The sequence below is a fragment of the Oncorhynchus keta genome, chromosome 25, assembly GCF_023373465.1.
Source record: "Oncorhynchus keta strain PuntledgeMale-10-30-2019 chromosome 25, Oket_V2, whole genome shotgun sequence".
Taxonomy (NCBI): domain Eukaryota; kingdom Metazoa; phylum Chordata; class Actinopteri; order Salmoniformes; family Salmonidae; genus Oncorhynchus; species Oncorhynchus keta.
The window spans coordinates 35095420-35117231 of NC_068445.1; the positions used below are offsets into that span (position 1 = coordinate 35095420).

Sequence of the window (21812 nt, forward strand, 5' to 3'; positions counted from 1 at the left end):
TCAATGTTTATATCCCAGGACAAATTAGCTACCAACAGCAAGCTAGCTAAATAGGACAAATTAACGTTACCTAGCAAGCTAACTAGCTAAATTGCCATACATGTTTAATGCTTTTCGACCTGTCCCCAAATTAATGTCATTGGTTCAGAGTTTGTTTTGATATTTTAACCTGCGTGTGGTGATCTGGTGTGGGGGGGCAAAATAAATGTATGCACGATACCGCACGATGGCGCATATGCGCAACCAGTTTGGGTTCCGTGTGAGGCCAGATGAGTGAATGCATTCGGGACAATGAGGATGTGTCATATATGGCACCCTATTCACTGTTGGCTCTGATCAAAAGTAGAAGACTATATAGAGAATAGGGTGTGATTTGGGACACATCCTAACAAAGGATGTCCCTCTTTGGAAACAAAGCTGCAATGTTCACAAGATGAGACAACACGTTAAGAAGCGGTTGATTGCTGCTCGTTTGAATGTATTGGTCTATATTAGAAGAAGTACAGACAGGGTATGTGTTTTATAGTACTTGTATCATTTCACAGTTGTTGTGAGTTAGGAAGAATTTGTATTGATCAAGAGTCCTTGCTCCTCAACGGGCAGCAGCATAGAGTGTTCTCTCCTCCTGCTGATGTGGGAGACTGTGTGAGAGATTGGTATGTGTGTGTCTGAGAGTGTGTGTGTGATATTGGTTCAGGGGCCATTAGCCTCTCCGTGGCTGCCAGAACTCAAACTGCATTTAAAGTCATAACCTTGAAGAGCAGTCTGTCCTGACCGGAGCAAATCCCTTCTGAGGGCCCTGGACACTGTCAATTACCCCCCCCCCCCACCCGCGACACACACACACGCACATGCATGCACGCGCACACACACATTCCTGTGTCCACCTAGTTCCCTTGCTGTACAGTGGTGGTCCCCTGTGTCTCCTGATTCTTTTATGACAATTGAGTGTGTGTGTTTGTGTGTATGAGTGTGTGTTTTAGGGTCAGTTTGCTATATCTGGAGTACTTCTCCTGTCCTATTCAGTGTCCTGTGTGAATCTAAGTGTGCGTTCTCTAATTCTCTCCTTCTTTCTTTCTCTCTCTCGGAGGACCTGAGCCCTAGGACCATGCCCCAGGACTACCTGACATGATGACTCCTTGCTGTCCCCAGTCCACCTGGCCATGCTGCTGCTCCAGTTTCAACTGACCTGAGCCCTAGGACCATGCCCCAGGACTACCTGACATGATGACTCCTTGCTGTCCCCAGTCCACCTGGCCATGCTGCTGCTCCAGTTTCAACTGTTCTGCCTTACTATTATTTGACCATGCTGGTCATTTATGAACATTTGAACATCTTGGCCATGTTCTGTTATAATCTCCACCCGGCACAGCCAGAAGAGGACTGGCCACCCCACATATGCTCTCTCTAATTCTCTCTTTCTTTCTCTCTCTCGGAGGACCTGAGCCCAAGGACCGTGCCCCAGGACGACCTGACATGATGACTTCTTGCTGTCCCCAGTCCACCTGACTGTGCTGCTGCTCCAGTTTCAACTGTTCTGCCTTGTTATTATTTGACCATGCTGGTCATTTATGAACATTTGAACATCTTGGCCATGTTCTGTTATAATCTCCACCCGGCACAGCCAGAAGAGGACTGGCCACCGCACATAGCCTGGTTCCTCTCTAGGTTTCTTCCTAGGTTTTGGCCTTTCTAGGGAGTTTTTCCTAGCCACCGTGCTTCTACACCTGCATTGCTTGCTGTTTGGGGTTTTAGGCTGGGTTTCTGTACAGCACTTTGAGATATCAGTTGATGTACGAAGGGCTATATAAATAAATTTGATTTGATTTGAATGAGTGTGTGTTTGTGTGTATGAGTGTGTTTGTGTTTGTGTTTGTGTGTTTGTGTTTTTGTGTGCTGTGGCAAAGAAGTGGGTTGAGTGATAAATGGCAGATATGTGAGGGCAGGACTAATAAACGGGCTCTTATATATCAATTTTGGGGAATCTCTTATAAAATGGGTTAAAGTTATGTATAGTTTTCAACTATCTAGAGAAGTAAAACAAGGTTGTCCACTATCGACATATCTATTTATTATTGCCATTGAAATGTTAGCTGTTAAAATTATATCCAACAATAATATTAAGGTATTAGAAATCCGTGGCTTAAAAACAAAGGTGTCATTGTACGCTGATGATTCATTTTTCATTTAAAACCACAATTAGAATCCTTCCACAGCCTCATAGTGGATCTACATACCTTTTGCTATCCTCTCTGGATTAAAACCACAATTAGAATCCCTCCACAGCCTCATAGTGGACCTACATACCTTTTGCTATCCTCTCTGGATTAAAACCACAATTAGAATCCTTCCACAGCCTCATAGTGGATCTACATACCTTTTGCTATCCTCTCTGGATTAAAACCACAATTAGAATCCCTCCACAGCCTCATAGTGGACCTACATACCTTTTGCTATCCTCTCTGGATTAAAACCACAATTAGAATCCTTCCACAGCCTCATAGTGGATCTACATACCTTTTGCTATCCTCTCTGGATTAAAACCACAATTAGAATCCCTCCACAGCCTCATAGTGGACCTACATACCTTTTGCTATCCTCTCTGGATTAAAACCACAATTAGAATCCCTCCACAGCCTCATAGTGGACCTACATACCTTTTGCTATCCTCTCTGGATTAAAACCACAATTAGAATCCCTCCACAGCCTCATAGTGGACCTACATACCTTTTGCTATCCTCTCTGGATTAAAACCAAATTATGATAAGTGTCACTATATTACGTGTTGGATCACAAAAAAATGCACATTTTACATGACTGTGTAGTTTACCAATTAAATGGTCTGAAGGGGATGTGGACATACTCGGTATACACATCCTGAAAGAAAGAAATGATCTCACTCCAATAAATCTTTATAGAAAGTTAGCAAAAATAGATAAGATCTTGCTACCATGGAGAGTAAAATACCTGTCTATTTGTGGAAAAATCGCCCTGATTAACTCTTTAGTCATATCAGTTGACCTATTTGCTTATGGCTTTGCCTACACCTAGTGACCTGCTTTTTAAATTATATGAACAAAAACATTCCATTTTATTCGGAACGGCAAGCCAGAAATGGCAGAAATGATTAAATATTAAAGCATCAGACCTCTCACTAAAGGCATCAGTCACACAAAAGTTATATTAAATCCAAACTGGTTCTCTAGTAAATTGATAGGAATGTCTCATCCTATGTTCAAGAAGGGCCTTTTCCCCTTTATTCAGATTACACCTGCTCACTTTCGGTTGTTTGAAAAGGAAATGATCTCCAAAATATCTTTATTTTTTTAAACAAGCCTTAGAAAGTTGGTTGCAATTTCAGTTTAATCCAACTGAAAAGACAGAACAAATAATGTGGTTAAACTCAAATATACTAATTGATTCAAAAATATATATTTTTGGAAGAAATGTTTAAAAAAGGTCTAACTTTAGTGAATGATATCATAAATAGGACTGGCGGAGTTATGTCACACATGCAGCTAACACAGACATATGGAAATGTCTTCTCTACCCAAAATTACAACCAACTAATTGCAGCAATACCACAAAAATGGAAGAGGCAAGTAGAAGGGGAAAAAGTAAGAAACTTTTATGTTCTTTAATACAGGGCCGACATACATGGTTAAAGAAAAGTGTGATTGTCACGTTCGTTATAAGAATCGGACCAAGGCGCAGCGTGGTATGCATACATTCTTATTTATTTACAGAATGAAAAACTGAACAAACTAACAAAATAACAAAAGGAACTGTGAAGCTATACAAACGAGTGCTGACAGGCAACTACACATAAAAACACAAAACACAAAAGGGAAATGGCTGCCTAAATATATCCCTAATCAGAGACAACAATAAACAGCTGCCTCTGATTGAGAACCATATCAGGCCAACATAGAAATACAAAAACCCCTAGACATCCAAAACCCCTAGACAATACAAAAACTAGCGTACCCACCCCAGTCACACTCTGACCTAACCAAAATAGAAAGAAAACAGAGATATCTATGGTCAGGGTGTGACAGTGATAAATAAAAACATATACCAATTTAATTTAAGGACATAAAACTGACCGCTGTGCCATATACATTTCCGATGTCCCCATTCCATGGCACATGGTTTATGAATTGATACGCAAAACAACGACAGATTCTAAACTTAGAATTTTTCCATTTAAATCACTATACAAAATTCTTGCAACCAATAGAATGTTATATATATGGGGGATACAATCTTCCCAGCTCTGCAGATTTTTCAGTCATTTATTTGGTACTGTCCATATGTAGATCATTTTTGGTCACAGGTCCAGGAATGGCTGAAGAGTTGCAACATTTGCCTAGAACTAACGCTACAGATAGCAATACTAGGTGATTTGAAAATCGATTGTCAATCAATCAATAATATAATATAATAATTTAGCAAAAATGTTTATTTTTAATTTACAACCTGAAGAAGCTATGAGAATAGAAAGGTTCAGTACTTTTGTCAAGCATCACAGTACAGTTGAAAAATATATGACAAATAGAAATCCAAAATGAATGGTGTTGAGAGATAGATGGAAGGGGTTGAATGGAGCTGAAGGATGGGACTAATACATCCGACGCCGCTAGAGATGGCCGCCTCGCTTCGCGTTCCTAGGAAACTATGCAGTATTTGGATTTTTTTATGTATTATTTCTTTCGCTGTTACCCCAGGAAATCTTAAGTCTTATTACATACTACCGGAAGGAACTATTATTGTATAGAAACTATTTGATATAAGAGCAACGTCAACTTACCAACATTATGAGCAGGAATACGACTTTCCCAAAGCGGATCCTCTGTTTGGTCCACCACCCAGGACAATGGATCAGATCCCAGCAGGCGACCCAAAACAACGGTGCCACAGAAGGGGCAGACGGAGCGGTCTTCTGGTCAGGCTCCGTAGACGGGCACATCGCGCACTGCTCCCGAGTATACTACTAGCCAATGTCCAGTCTCTTGACAACAAGGTAGACGAAATCCGAGCAAGGGTAGCATTCCAGAGAGACATCAAAGACTGTAATGTTCTTTGTTTCACGGAAACACGGCTCACTCAGGATACGTTATCAGAGTCAGTACACCCACCTGGTTCCTTCACGTATCGCGCCGACAGAAACAAACATCTCTCTGGTAAGAAGAAGGGCGGGGGTGTATGCCTTATGATTAACGAGTAGTGGTGTGATCATAACAACATACAGGAACTCAAGTCCTTTTGTTCACCTGACCTAGAATTACAATAAATGCAGAATCAGGATATGTGGTTTCCAGTTTACATATTGTCCAATGAAGATCTTTCAGCCGAAGTGTCTGCTTGGGGGGGATAAACACGACTGTGATAATGATCGAAGAGAATTCTCTTGGTATATAATGCAGTCGGCATTTGATTGTAAGTAGCTGGAGATTTTTACTGGCTAAGTTGAAATCAAGGCTCCCTAAATTTCCTGGATCATTGTTACTCTAACTTCCGCGACGCATACAAAGCCCTCCCTTGCCCTCTGACCACAACTCCATTTTGTTGCTCCCAGCCTATAGACAGAAACTAAAACAGGAAACGCCCATGCTCAGGTCTGTTCAACGCTGGTCCGACCAATCTGATTCCACGCTTCAAGATTGCTTCGATCACGTGGACTGAGATATGTTCCGGATAGCATCAAACAACACCATTGATGTATATGCTGATTTGGTGAGTGAGTTTAATAGCAAATGCATCAGTGATGTTGTACCCACGGCGACTATTAAAACCTTCCCCGACCAGAAACCATGGATTGATGGCAGCATTCGCGCAAAACTGAAAGTGCGAACCACTGCTTTTAATCAGGGCAAGGCGGCTGGAAAAATGATCGAATACAAACAGTATAGCTATTCCCTCCGCACGGCAATCAAACAAGCTAAGCGTCAGTATAGAGACAAAGTAGAGTCGCAATTCAACGGTTCAGACACGAGAGGTATGTGGCAGGGTCTGCACAACGCATCACCGGTGGCAAACTACCTGCTCTCCAGGACACCTACACCACCCGATGTCACAGGAAGGCCATAAAGATCATCAAGGACAACTACCACCCGAGCCACTGCCTGTTCACCCTGTTATCATCCAGAAGGCGAGGTCAGTACAGGTGCATCAAAGCTGGGACCGAGAGACTGAAAAACAGCTTCTATCTGAAGGCCATCAGACTGTTAAACAGCCATCACTAGCATTGAGTGGCTGCCGCCAACATACTGACTCAACTCCAGCCACTTTAATAATGGAAAAATTGATGTAGTAAATGTATCACTCGCCACTTTAAACAATGCCACTTTATATAATGTTTACATACCCTACATTACTCATCTCATATGTACAGTGGGGCAAAGAAGTATTTAGTCAGCCACCAAATGTGCAAGTTCAACCACTTAAAAAGATGAGAGAGGCCTGTAATTTCCATCATAGGGACACTTCAACTATGACAGACAAAATGAGAAAAAAAATCCAGAAAATCACATTGTAGGATTTTAAGTGGGAGAACTTGCACAATTGGTAGCTGACTAAATACTTTTTTACTTTTTTGCCCCACTGTATGTGAGATTGGATATGATGCAGACAATTAAATTGATGGAAGCAACAGTCTTTCTGCAATACTAAGCTGATCCACCCCTTAAAAAATAATAATAATAAATAATAAAACAGGCTCTGCCCTTTCACTAAAAGGGCCATCCCCATCAGAACGACAAATCACAAAATGGCCGACCGCCAATTCCCAGAAGCACGAGGAATGCTCAGATGGTGGGGCCGATCCGCAGATAAGGGGTCATGACAAACCAGGAAGAGAGAGAGGAAGGGGCTGGCAGGATCTGTGAACGATAGAGAAAGACATTATATATATCGTGTATGAGTTGGACTGTTTGGACTTAGGTGTTGGTGTTTGGACCTGGACCTACCGAGAACCCGATTTTTGTACTGAACACTGCTATCCTTGACCACGCCTGCGGCCTGGGTGGACCAGGACGGAGAAATAAACACACAGGTTCAAAATAACTCTCATTCTGGGGTGATTTTGGTGACGGTCTCCCGCATAATTGGTGACAAACTCTCCTAACCTTGAAGAGAGGTGTGTGTGTGTGTGTGTGTGTGTGTGTGTGTGTGTGTGTGTGTGTGTGTGTGTGTGTGTGAGAGAGTGTGTGCGTGAGAGTGTCAGGGCTGTCTGTTATTGAACCCTGCCTCTAATCACCACCATGGGAGCACTCTGCAAGGCTCCTTAGGAGAGCCTGACTGGGACTCAGGTATACAGCACTCTGTAAGGACCCTGACTGGGACTCAGGTATACAGCACTCTGTAAGAACCCTGACTGGGACTCAGGTATACAGCACTCTGTAAGAACCCTGACTGGGACTCAGGTATACAGCACTCTGTAAGGACCCTGACTGGGACTCAGGTATACAGCACTCTGTAAGAACCCTGACTGGGACTCAGGTATACAGCACTCTGTAAGGACCCTGACTGGGACTCAGGTATACATCACTCTGTAAGGACCCTGACTGGGACTCAGGTATACAGCACTCTGTAAGGACCCTGACTGGGACTCAGGTATACAGCACTCTGTAAGGACCCTGACTGGGACTCAGGTATACAGCACTCTGTAAGGACCCTGACTGGGACTCAGGTATACAGCACTCTGTAAGGACCCTGACTGGGACTCAGGTATACATCACTCTGTAAGGACCCTGACTGGGACTCAGGTATACAGCACTCTGTAAGGACCCTGACTGGGACTCAGGTATACAGCACTCTGTAAGAACCCTGACTGGGACTCAGGTATACAGCACAGCACTGGGACACTGTACAGCAGAACCCTGACTGGGACTCAGGTATACAGCAGCACTCTGTACAGCACTCTGGAACCCTGACTGGGACTCAGGTATACAGCACTCTGTAAGGACCCTGACTGGGACTCAGGTATACAGCACTCTGTAAGGACCCTGACTGGGACTCAGGTATACAGCACTCTGTAAGGACCCTGACTGGGACTCAGGTATACAGCACTCTGTAAGGACCCTGACTGGGACTCAGGTATACAGCACTCTGTAAGAACCCTGACTGGGACTCAGGTATACATCACTCTGTAAGGACCCTGACTGGGACTCAGGTATACAGCACTCTGTAAGGACCCTGACTGGGACTCAGGTATACAGCACTCTGTAAGAACCCTGACTGGGACTCAGGTATACAGCACTCTGTAAGGAACCTGACTGGGACACAGGTATACAGCACTCTGTACTCACAGTAGTACAGGGTAAGGCATAATAACATTGAAGCTTAGAGCGTAGACTTGCTCAACCATCAAGTTCACTGGATGAGAATCTCAGGGTCTCCAAAGAAATGGATCAACTCAATCTACATACTGTATCTCAGCTGACAAATACACTGCTTCGCCTAAAGGTCATATTGCTGTAACCTGTATCAATTCCACGTCATCTGTTGGATTGCATTTCTCTGTATTAAACTTAGTGATAGTGAAAGCTAATGAGGTTTGAGGTTTTATGACAGTGATGGATGGGTGAATGGGGAATGCAGCATTTCCCCGATCATGTGATTAGATGCTCAGTGTTCCCCTTCAATTAATTATGGACCGCTAACGAAGGACAGTCCGTGCTCTTCCTCTATTCCCTCTTCCCTCTTTTATTGACGAGAGCTGACTTTGTGTCGCCATGGTGATGGCATTTGGCCAGACTGTCACTTCCCGTCCCTTGAAGAATCGATCAGTGTGTCCAGCTAACGATGAGGTCATGGATGTTCCACTGAAGTAAAGGGGAAATTCAGATCCCTTTGGAGGACAGGGGATCTTGATAAAAAAAGACTTCCTTACTGCTAAAACCAACACTTTTCAGCCCGTGAAGAAGGCCAGAATTATAATTGTTGAAAATCCTCTTCACTTCAGTGTTTCAGTTGTTAGGATATATATATAGAGAGAGAAGCAAAGCAGGGGTGAGCTACTCTTAACTGTAAAACAGTGAAAAACTATACATAGAGTATCCAACCCTTCATGGTTTCTTAAGTTCTACCTTAATGGTGACAACAGTATAGAGCCAGCCCCAGCATAGAGCCAGCCTCAGCATAGAGCCAGCCCCAGCAGAGAGCCAGCCCCAGCATACAGCCAGCCCCAGCATAGAGCCAGCCTCAGCATAGAGCCAGCCCCAGCATAGAGCCAGCCCCAGCATAGAGCCAGCCACAGCTCTTCAAAATGCAGCCCTCTCTTCTCTTCCAGTAAATCATACTGCTTTCCCTTTCTTGGCATCCCATATAGCACACTATGCCCTAATTGTGCACTACTTTTGGGATGCAACCTGTGCAGTTCATGTGTGATGCTGAGGTTAATGGGTTAATGGTACTAGCAGATGAAGACTGAATCTGAAGATAGTTCACTATCAGTATGAAAGGCTTTTAGTGTGGTGAGTTGTGGTCAACCCTCTGATATTCCAGTTCTATGTATCAATGAGGATATAGTAGTATCAAGTAGTACAGGATAGACTATCAACTGGTTGGTTCGAGCTCTGCATGCTGATTGGCTGACAGCCGTGGTATATCAGACCGTATACCACAGGTAAGACAACATTTATTTTTACTGCTCTAATTACATTGGTAACAAGTTTATAATAGCAATAAGGTACCTTGTGAGTTTCTGGTATCTGGCCAATATACCACGACTGAGGGCTGTATCCAGGTTGTGTCGTGCATAAGGACAGCCCTTAGCTGTGGTATATTGGCCATATACTGCACCCCCTTGGGCCTTATTGCTTAAGTATACAAAACATTTAGGACAACCGCTCTTGCCTGACCAGGTGAATCCAGGTGAAAGTTATGATCCCTGGGTGATGTCACTTGTTAAATCCACTTCAATCAGTGTAGATGAAGGGGAGGAGACGGGTTAAAGAAGGATTTTTTAAGCCTTGAGACAATTGAGACATGTATTGTGTATGTGTGCCATTCAGAGGCTGAATGGGCAAGACAAACGATTGAAGTGTTTTTAAACGGGGTATGGTAGTAGGTGCCAGGTGCACCAGTTTGTGTCAAGAACTGTAACAGTTTCCCATGTGAATCAAGAATGGTCCACCACCCAAAGGACATCCAGCCAACTTGACACAACTAGGGGAAGTATTGGAGATAGTAGAATTTGACTTACCTTTCCTAATACAGGTGTAGCCCGCGCTGAAGATGGCCTGCAACAAAAACAGTAGAACTTAAAAGATGCTCCCATAATGAATCACTAACAGAAAACCCATTTTACAATAACACAAACACCCAAACACGACTGACTTTGAAATGTGTATGGTCTGGCCATGAGAACAACAGCAACCCAGGGAGACCTGGTGGCAGAGCTCCCTAGGAAGCCTACAGATGGACCCCAAATGGTACCCTATTATCTACACAGGGCCTTGCTCAAAAGTAGTGCACTATGTAGGGAACTGGGTGGTTCGCAAGCAACGTGCATTTAATGAAGTGTAGGACTTAAAGCCACTTGCTTGATTTCTAAAGGAGCTGAAGGGAAATGTGTACCTTATAGGGCTCTCAATCAACCGGCCTCCATTAGAGCTAGTGACTGACAGACGAAAGGAGGGAGAGACAGACAGATAGACAGAGGAAAGGAGGGAGAGACAGACAAGTAGACAGATAGATAGACAGAGGAAAGGAGGGAGAGACAGACAAGTAGACAGATAGATAGACAGAGGAAAGGAGGGAGAGACAGACAGATAGACAGAGGAAAGGAGGGAGAGACAGACAAGTAGACAGATAGATAGACAGAGGAAAGGAGGGAGAGACAGACAAGTAGACAGATAGATAGACAGAGGAAAGGAGGGAGAGATATACAAGTAGACAGATAGATAGACAGATTGAAGGGGGGAGAGAGAGAGAGACAGATTTAAGGAGGGAGAGAGAGACAGACAGGTAGACAGATAGATAGACAGAGGAAATGAGGGAGAGACAGACAAGTAGACAGACAGATAGACAGAGGAAAGGAGGGAGAGACAGACAGAGACAGAGGAAAGGAGGGAGAGACAGACAAGTAGACAGATAGATAGACAGAGGAAAGGAGGGAGAGACAGACAAGTAGACAGATAGATAGACAGAGGAAAGGAGGGAGAGACAGACAAGTAGACAGATAGATAGACAGAGGAAAGGAGGGAGAGACAGACAAGTAGACAGATAGATAGACAGAGGAAAGGAGGGAGAGACAGACAAGTAGACAGATAGATAGACAGAGGAAAGGAGGGAGAGACAGACAAGTAGACAGATAGATAGACAGAGGAAAGGAGGGAGAGACAGACAAGTAGACATATAGATAGACAGAGGAAAGGAGGGAGAGAGAGACAAGTAGACAGATAGATAGACAGAGGAAAGGAGGGAGAGAGAGACAGATAGACAGATAGATAGACAGAGGAAAGGAGGGAGAGACAGACAAGTAGACAGATAGATAGACAGAGGAAAGGAGGGAGAGACAGACAAGTAGACATATAGATAGACAGAGGAAAGGAGGGAGAGACAGACACGTAGACAGATAGATAGACAGAGGAAAGGAGGGAGAGACAGACAAGTAGACAGATAGATAGACAGAGGAAAGGAGGGAGAGACAGACAAGTAGACAGATAGATAGACAGAGGGAAGGAGGGAGAGACAGATAAGTAGACAGATAGAGGAAAGGAGGGAGAGACAGACAAGTAGACAGACAGATAGACAGAGGAAAGGAGGGAGAGACAGACACGTAGACAGATAGATAGACAGAGGAAAGGAGGGAGAGAGAGACAGATAGACAGATAGATAGACAGAGGAAAGGAGGGAGAGACAGACAAGTAGACAGATAGATAGACAGAGGGAAGGAGGGAGAGACAGACAAGTAGACAGATAGATAGACAGAGGAAAGGAGGGAGAGACAGACAAGTAGACAGATAGATAGACAGAGGAAAGGAGGGAGAGACAGACAAGTAGACAGATAGATAGACAGGAAAGGAGGGAGAGACAGAGTAGACAGATAGATAGACAGAGGAAAGGAGGGAGAGACACGTAGACAGATAGATAGACAGAGGAAAGGAGGGAGAGACAGACAGATAGACAGATAGATAGACAGAGGAAAGGAGGGAGAGACAGACAGATAGACAGATAGATAGACAGAGGAAAGGAGGGAGAGACAGACAGATAGACAGATAGATAGACAGAGGAAAGGAGGGAGAGACAGAGTAGACAGATAGAGGACAGAGGAAAGGAGGGAGAGAGAGACAGATAGACAGATAGATAGACAGAGGAAAGGAGGGAGAGACAGACAAGTAGACAGATAGACAGAGGGAAAGGAGGGATAGACAGATAGATAGACAGAGGGAAGGAGGGAGAGACAGACAAGTAGACAGATAGATAGACAGAGGAAAGGAGGGAGAGACAGACAAGTAGACAGATAGATAGACAGACAGAGTAGACAGATAGACAGAGGACAGAGGAAAGGAGGAGAGACAGACAGATAGACAGATAGATAGACAGAGGAAAGGAGGGAGAGACAGACAGATAGACAGATAGATAGACAGAGGAAAGGAGGGAGAGACAGACAGATAGACAGATAGATAGACAGAGGAAAGGAGGGAGAGACAGACAAGTAGACAGATAGATAGACAGAGGAAAGGAGGGAGAGACAGACAAGTAGACAGATAGATAGACAGAGGAAAGGAGGGAGAGACAGACACGTAGACAGATAGATAGACAGAGGAAAGGAGGGAGAGACAGACAGTAGACAGATAGATAGACAGAGGAAAGGAGGGAGAGACAGACAGATAGACAGATAGATAGACAGAGGAAAGGAGGGAGAGACAGACAGATAGACAGATAGATAGACAGAGGAAAGGAGGGAGAGACAGACAGAGATAGATAGACAGAGGAAAGGAGGGAGAGGAGAGACAGACAGAGGAAAGGAGGAGAGACATACAATAGACAGATAGATAGACAGAGGAAAGGAGGGAGAGACAGACAAATAGACAGATAGATAGACAGAGGAAAGGAGGGAGAGACAGACAAGTAGACAGATAGATAGACAGAGGAAAGGAGGGAGAGAGAGACAAGTAGACAGATAGATAGACAGAGGAAAGGAGGGAGAGACATACAAGTAGACAGATAGATAGACATAGGAAAGGAGGGAGAGAGAGACAGATAGACAGATAGATAGACAGAGGGAAGGAGGGAGAGAGAGATAGATAGACAGAGGAAAGGAGGGAGAGACAGACAAGTAGACAGATAGATAGACAGAGGAAAGGAGGGAGAGACAGACAAGTAGACATATAGATAGACAGAGGAAAGGAGGGAGAGACAGACAAGTAGACAGATAGATAGACAGAGGAAAGGAGGGAGAGAGAGAGATAGATAGACAGAGGAAAGGAGGGAGAGAGAGACAGACAGACAGACAGACAGACAGACAGACAGACAGACAGACAGACAGACAGACAGACAGACAGACAGACAGACAGACAGACATAAGGGGGGAGAGAGTGATAGACCGAGGGAGAGCGAGACCGAAGGAAGGAGGGAGAGAAAGAAAGACAAACAGAGGAAAGGAGGGAGAGAGAGACAGCTCTCCCTGGAACTGAGCAGCCTGTCACATCACTGTCAAACCTAGAGGGAAGGAATCTTAGTCTCCTCCAACAATGAGCTGGACGTATTCTGCCTCGCATTAGTCAGTCAGTCACATGAGAAGACACTGACAGCTGTAGAAGAATAATGACACTGGTCAGAAATTCAATGGTCATTTCATTATGTTACCTAGTTACGTGATCATTCTATATATTGCTTCTATGGCGGCTGGATTGTAATTGAAATATATTACATTCCGTTGCTAATCTTCATGTTACCGCAGACATGAATGCCCTAAGACATTATTTCTGGTCAAAGAAAAAATTACTGATCGAATGGAAAAATCATTCCATGTTCAAAGCGTCAAACATACTTCATCTCTGTTACATTAAAGATGAAACATCGATGCCACTGTGCATTGTACAATGCAAGGACGTTTGGTTTTCAAAGGGAATTTAACATAAATGGAGGAAGGAGCTTTTATTAGTCTTTCAGCATGACCTTTCACTGAAAACAAAGGTATCATCAAACTCTCATAGGATGCATCGCCAATGGTCCATAGGGCTCTGGTCAAAAGTAGTGCAATAGGGTGCCTTTTGGGACACAGCGCTTATGGGCGCTAACTCACCGTGTAGCGGCTGGGCTGGCGGTGCTCTCTATTATGGTAGCTAACTCACTGTGTAGTGGCTGGGCTGGCGGTGCTCTCTGTTATGGGCGCTAACTCACTATGTAGCGGCTGGGTTGGCGGTGCTCTCTGTTATGGGCGCTAACTCACTGTGTAGCGGCTGGGCTGGCGGTGCTCTCTGTTATGGGCGCTAACTCACTATGTAGCGGCTGGGCTGGCGGTGCTCTCTGTTATGGCAGCTAACTCACCGTGTAGCGGCTGGGCTGGCGGTGCTCTCTGTTATGGGCGCTAACTCACTGTGTAGCAGCGGGCTGGCGGTGCTCTCTGTTATGGCAGCTAACTCACCGTGTAGCGGCTCGGAGGGCGGTGCTCTCTGTTATGGGTGCTAAGTCACTGTGTAGCGGCTGGGCTGGCGGTGCTCTCTGTTATGGGCGCTAACTCACTGTGTAGCGGCTGGGCTGGCGGTGCTCTCTGTTATGGGCGCTAACTCACTGTGTAGTGTCTGGGTTGGCGGTGCTCTCTGTTATGGGCGCTAACTCACCGTGTAGCGGCTGGGTTGGCAGTGCTCTCTGTTATGGGCGCTAACTCACCGTGTAGCGGCTCGGATGGCGGTGCTCTCTGTTATGGGCGCTAACTCACTATGTTGCGCCTGGGCTGGCGGTGCTCTCTATTATGGGCGCTAACTCACTGTGTAGCGGCTGGGCTGGCGGTGCTCTCTGTTATGGGCGCTAACTCACTGTGTAGCGGCTGGGCTGGCGGTGCTCTCTGTTATGGGCGCTAACTCACTATGTAGCGTGGGCTGGCGGTGCTCTCTGTTATGGGCGCTAACTCACCGTGTAGCGGCTGGGCTGGCGGTGCTCTCTGTTATGGGCGGTGGGCTAGGGGTGATGGGGCTGCTGATCCATTTGGTCTGGTCCACCACGGTGCGGGCATGGGGCACGCGGCCAACGTCCCTCACCCTCACCAGCAGGTGACGACACGTCTTCAGGATCCTCACCGCCTCGTCATGGGGGATGGCCACGAAGCTCCGCCCATTCACCTCCAGCAACTGGTCGCCCACCTGAACAGACAGAGAGGAGAGGGTGGGTGCACTGGTAGAGAGAGGGTGTGTATTCACACAGACACTGATACAGACACACACACGCAAGTACACCCACACAAAAGTGCCATGGCTTTTCCTGATAGTCTTGAACATTCTTCCAACAGTCAAGGCCAGGCCAGTATTCAGGTGAGAGCAGAGCAGACATTCTGAGAGCTGCAGCTCAAGGTTCAGGCAATAACACAAAGTACACTGAAGCAGAACTTAGTGCACTCAAACCCACCATAGCGATGTGTAAGCTACGCAGTTTCATTATTGACTAGCTACTGCCCTCACACACACACATATTATTCTGGAAACAATCTGTAGTTTTATTTCACCCTGGGAACGGGAGATACTAGCCTGGTCAAGTAGAATGACCGCTTCGCCCACCTTTCCTTTCACTTGATACGTAAAGGGAAACAGCATGTGAGCTTTTGCAAGATTAGGCTGGTTTCACCAGGCTAAGGAACTACTAGGGAAAGACAGAAATTCAGTTTGATTGACTTAAACCGAGTAGGATCAATCTATGGTTCGTAATAAAAACAGAAAATGCTGATAGGAGGATATCACGAACAGTAAGAGGCCAATTCTATAGAAGGAACATCCTTCATACAACACAACACTGGGGGAAAACAATCAATGGTTATTATCTCCCAGCCTATTCATTCTTCTAATGCACAAACAAAACACTTGACAGACGTGGTGATTTACAATCAAAGCTCTTCTTTGTTTTATGCCCTTTCCTATTCTTCCTGTTCCACATTCGTGAGAAGCAGTTCCGCTTTGATTTTAGCTTAATAATTAGTAAGGAAAACATCTACTGATCTACAGGGTATACAATAGTAATCTGTAGTATCAATATGTAATGCGACTAGTATTTAATAGAAATTCACAATGAAACAACTTCTATATACATTGGAGTGTGTGAATGTTGTTTTTCCATTTCTCATGTATTTTACTGGCCAGTATTTTACTGGCCACTCATGAGTGAGTGGTCCGGAGTGGTATAGCTCCCACCCAGATACATGTTTATCTCTCTATCCTATCCAGCAGACGTAAAACATATTGAAGGACTGTGAGTTAGTCCAGCATGAAATAAAAGAGAACTGAGAATCTGACACACACAGGAGAAGCTGAGGAGACACAGTGGCATTACTGAACCTCTTCAATTGGCCTATTCTCTTTCCACAAGAGGAAGTAAAGGGAGAAATTAGTTATTGACGTCTCCTCTCCTCTCTCTCCCTCCCTCCTAACACTAATGCATTTACATTCAGAGGACGAATCAGCTTGAGTGAACCTCCATAACTCATTGAAGTGGAGGGAGGGATGGGAGGGAGGGAGGGAGGGTGAGAGGTCCTGATTTACACCCCCCAGAGGTCTCTTGAGCTGCAACCACTGGAGGGAAAGGTTTTTATTGAACCTTTATTTAACTAGGCAAGTCAGTTAAGAACAAATTCTTATTTACAATGACGACCTACCCCTGAACCACGGTGTCTGTGACACCTCTAGCACTGAGATGCAGTGCCTTAGACCGCTGCACCACTCGGGAGCCCCACTAGGGTGATTTTTGGGACATACCCACGGTCTGTGTCCCCTCAAACCTTCCTGCCTCTGTAATGCTTACTCTGTGACAATATGGGACTCCTCCAGCATACTGTAACTCAAATGCTCAAAGTAGATAGATTGAACCATCATTTCCAAGTGGCGTTTCATTGATCATCTGAGACGAAGTGTGAAATAAAATGGTTATGAGTTGGACAAGATTTAGAGGAGAGGAGCAATTTTCCACACACAATGTTCTTGTCCTTTCTCAGAGAGAGAGAGAGAGAGAGAGAGAGAGAGAGAGAGAGAGAGAGAGAGAGAGAGAGAGAGAGAGAGAGAGAGAGAGAGAGAGATCAATGCAAAGTATTTTGGGCAGCCAAGACAGTTGGCTGACTTTAGGTGGTGTGTTTCCAGTTGGCCTGAGAGAGTAGCCATAGAGGAGACCAGCAGAGCAAATGGACAATCTCCCAAAGACAATAAATGTTCTTTTTCAGAGGGTCCTGTCCCGTTGCTAGCCAAAGAGTGCTTATCTGTGGATGAGAAGCGACAGACAGACAAATCAGTTGGCTGGCCTGTTGAAAGACAAGGTAATGGAAGGGCTGGAGGCTGGTCTGATCCCCATGGGGGAACGACAATAATTAAAGCCCATGTCAGGGCACAGAGATGGGACAGACGCATGATCATATGTCACACCGTCCAACAGACAACAGCTGGATCCAGATTGGCTGATAGAGGTCCTCGTTACAGGGCTGACACCTGGACGGTTTTACAGTGTCTTATTGTTCCTCAGTGATAGGATGACTGATATCATGTATTTAGTGGAGTTTAGTTTACCCCCTGTCAGAGGCCAGGACAGGAGAGGAGAGGACAGGAGAGGAGATGAGAGGACAGGAGAGGAGAGGACAGGAATAGAGTGGACAGGTGAAGAGTGGACAGGAGAGTAGTGGACAGGAGAGTAGTGGAGAGGAGTGGAAAGGAGAGGACAGGAGAGGACAGGATGGGAGTGAACGGGAGTGGACAGGAGAGGAGAGGACAGGACAGGAGAGGAATGGACAGGAGAGTACAGGACAGGAGAGGAGTGGATATGATAGGACAGGATAGGAGAGGACAGGACAGGAGAGTAGTGGACAGGAGAGGAGAGGACAGGACAGGAGAGGTCAGGAGAGGAGTGGACAGGAAAGGACAGGAGAGGACAGTAGAGGACAGGACGGGAGTGGACATGACAGTAGAGGAGTGGACAGGAGAGGAGTGGACAGAAGTGGAGAGGACAGGAGAGGAGTGGACAGGAGAGGAGAGGACAGGAGTGGAGTGGACAGGACAGGAGTGGACAGGAGAGGAGTGGACAGGAGAGGAGTGGACAGAAGTGGAGAGGACAGGAAAGGACAGGAGTGGACACGAGAGGAGTTGACAGAAGTGGAGAGGACAGGAGAGGAGTGGACAGGAAAGGACAGGAGTGGACAGGAGAGGAGTGGACAGGAGAGGAGTGGACAGAAGTGGAGAGGTCAGGAGAGGAGTGGACAGGAGAAGAGTGAACAGGAGAGGAGAGGACAGGAGTGAACAGGAGGAGTGGACAGGAGAGGAGTGGAGAGGAGTGGACAGGAGGAGTGGACAGGAGAGGAGGACAGGAGAAGAGTGAACAGGGAGAGGAGTGGACAGGAGAGGAGTGGACAGGAGAAGAGTGAACAGGAGAGGAGAGGACAGGAGAGGAGTGGACAGGAGAGGAGTGGACAGGAGAAGAGTGGACAGGAGAGGAGAGGACAGGAGAAGAGTGAACAGGAGAGGAGTGGACAGGAGAGGAGTGGACAGGAGAGGACAGGAGAGGAGTGGACAGGAGAGGAGTGGACAGGAGAAGAGTGGACAGGAGAAGAGTGGACAGGAGAGGAGTGGACAGGAGAGGAGTGGACAGGAGAGGAGTGGACAGGAGAGGAGTGGACAGGAGAAGAGTGGACAGGAGAGGAGAGGACAGGAGAAGAGTGGACAGGAGAGGAGTGGAGAAGTGGACAGGACAGGAGAGGAGAGGACAGGAGGAGGAGAGGACAGGAGAGGAGTGGACAGGAGAGAGTGGACAGAGAGACAGGAGTGGACAGGAGAAGAGTGGACAGGAGAGGAGTGGACAGGAGAGGAGTGGACAGGAGAGGAGTGGACAGGAGAGGAGTGGACAGGAGAAGAGTGGACAGGAGAAGAGTGGACAGGAGAGGAGTGGACAGGAGAAGAGTGAACAGGAGAGGAGAGGACAGGAGAGGAGAGGACATGAGAGGAGAGGACAAGAGTGGAGAAGACAGAAGTGGAGTGGACAGGAGAAGAGTGAACAGGAGAGGAGAGGACAGGAGTGGAGAGGACAGGAGAGGAGTGGACAGAAGTGGAGTGGACAGGAGAGGAGTGGACAGGAGAGGAGTGGACAGGAGAGGAGAGGACAGGAGAGGAGAGGAGTGGACAGGAGAGGAGTGGACAGAAGTGGAGAGGACAGGAGAGGAGAGGACAGGAGTGGAGAGGACAGGAGTGGAGAGGACAGGAGAGGAGTGGACAGGAGAAGAGTGAACAGGAGAGGAGAGGACAGGAGTGGAGAGGACAGGAGAAGAGTGAACAGGAGAGGAGAGGACAGGAGTGGAGTGGGCAGGAGAAGAGAGGACAGGAGAGGAGTGGACAGGAGAAGAGTGAACAGGAGAGGCGAGGACAGGAGTGGAGTGGACAGGAGTGGAGAGGACAGGAGTGGAGAGGACAGGAGAGGAGTGGACAGGAGAAGAGTGAACAGGAGAGGAGAGGACAGGAGTGGAGTGGACAGGAGTGGAGTGGACAGGAGTGGAGAGGACAGGAGAGGAGAGGAGTGGACAGGAGAGGAGTGGACAGGAGAGGAGAGGAGAGGACAGGAGAGGAGAGGAGTGGACAGGAGAGGAGAGGACATGAGAGGAGTGGACAGGAGAGGACAGGAGATGAGTGGCCATGAAAGAAGAGGACAGGACAGGAGAGGAGTGGACAGGAGAGGACAGGAGAGGACAGGAGAGGGGAGGAGTGGACATGACAGGACAGGAGAGGAGGAGAGGAGAGGAGAGGAGAGGAGAGGAGAGGAGAGGAGAGGAGAGGAGAGGAGTGGATAGGAGAGGAGTGGACAGGAAAGGACAGGAGATGACAGTAGAGGAGTGGACATGACAGGAGTGGAGTGGACAGGAGTGGAGAGGACAGGAGTGGAGAGGACAGGAGAGGAGTGGACAGGGGAGGAGAGGACAGGAGAGGAGTGGACAGGAGAGGACAGGAGGACAGGAGAGGAGTGGACAGGAGAGGACAGGGAGAGGACAGCAGAGGAGTGGACAGGAGTGGAGAGGACAGGAGAGGAGAGGAGAGGACAGGAGTGGACAGGAGAGGAGAGGATGGGACAGGAGAGAAGAGGACAGGAGAGGAGTGGACAGGAGAGGACAGGACAGGAGAGGGGAGGAGTGGACATGACAGGACAGGACAGGAGTGGAGAGGACAGGAGAGGACAGGACAGGAGTGGAGTGGACAGGAGAGGAGTGGACAGGACGGGAGAGGACAGGAGAGGAGTGGACAGGAAAGGACAGGAGAGGACAGTAGAGGAGTGGACATGACAGGAGAGGAGTGGACAGGAGAGGAGTGGACAGGAGTGGAGAGGACAGGAGAGGAGAGGACAGGGGAGGAGTGGACAGGAGAGGAGTGGACAGGAGAGGAGAGGACAGGAGAGGATTGGACAGGATTGGACAGGAGAGAAGACGACAGGACAGGAGAGGAGTGGACAGGAGAGGACAGGAGAGGAGAGGGGAGGAGTGGACATGACAGGACAGGAGAGGAGTGGACAGGAGAGGACAGGAGAGGAGTGGACAGTGGAGGACAGGAGAGGAGTGGACAGGAGAGGAGTGGACAGGAGAGGACAGGAGAGGAGAGGAGTGGAGTGGACAGGAAAGGAGTGGACAGGAGAGGACAGGAGAGGAAAGGAGAGGAAAGGAGTGGACAGGACACGAAAGGACAGGAGAGGAGAGGTTTCTCTCAGCTTCTGCAAAATAGCTCCAGAAAAGGTCATGAAAGAGCAACATTGAATTAGCCTCATTAAACCAGCCTGATCTCGCTAGCTCACATGCTGGTTCACTGCAGATATCAAGACATGAGCACAGCATTCAATCTGCTTGACCAAGGTAACGTTGTATGTCCCTGCTTCTCAAAAGTATTTCTCTAACACATCATTCACAGGGATATGCATCACTTCATCCATGTATAACCAACAGGTGATAGAACATTCATTTGTGTATAATTGGATGGTTTTAGGAGTGATCCATGTCATTCCATCTCATGCAGTGATGTAGTGGTAAAAGAAAATGGTGTGTAAACTCTGATTGTCAGTCACAGTGAAAAAAGATACGCTCCCTATCCTTCCAATACTTCTTCTAAATGTGAGCATGGTCTCTTGCAAGATTGAATAAGATGCGCTTGACATTTTGGCAGTGTTTCTTCGACAGAGAGATGAAGAGCTGAGGGCTGTGTTGTGCTCCCCCACCCCCCATTTGCCCTCAGAACAGCCTCAATTTGTCTGGGCATGGATGTACAAGGTGTCGAAAGCGTTCCACAGCGATACCGGCCCATGTTGACTCCACTGCTTCCCACAGTTGTGTCAAGTTGTCTGGATGTCCTTTGGGTGGTGGACCATTCTTGATACTCACGGGAAACGGTTGAGCGTGAAAAAAACAGCAGCATTGCAGTTCTTGACACAAACCGGTGCGCCCATTTACCCTCACAATCCATGTCTCAATTGTCTCGAGGCATAAAAATCCTTGATGCCTGCGAGATCTATTTCGAACCCAGCCATGATACTATGGTGCCGTGATTCAGTCATTCTGTTTACAAGCTCACTAGTCCTGCCTCAGTCATCTGAGTTGAAAAAAACTGCAGACTAAAGAATCCAATGCCTGACCCTTTTGTACATATGATATT

At 46.8% G+C, this 21812-nt stretch overlaps 1 protein-coding gene across 1 annotated transcript in view; it reads right to left on the reverse strand.

Annotated features, from left to right (window-relative positions):
- LOC118374210 (whirlin-like) overlaps positions 1-21812 on the reverse strand; it is a 110706-nt gene that overhangs the window by 24748 nt on the left and 64146 nt on the right. The window contains exons 4-5 of the mRNA XM_052479945.1: positions 15088-15314; positions 6969-7020 (exon numbers count right to left, since the gene is read on the reverse strand). Of these exons, the coding sequence (XP_052335905.1) occupies positions 6969-7020; positions 15088-15314 (279 nt within the window). The remainder of the gene's footprint in view (positions 1-6968; positions 7021-15087; positions 15315-21812) is intronic.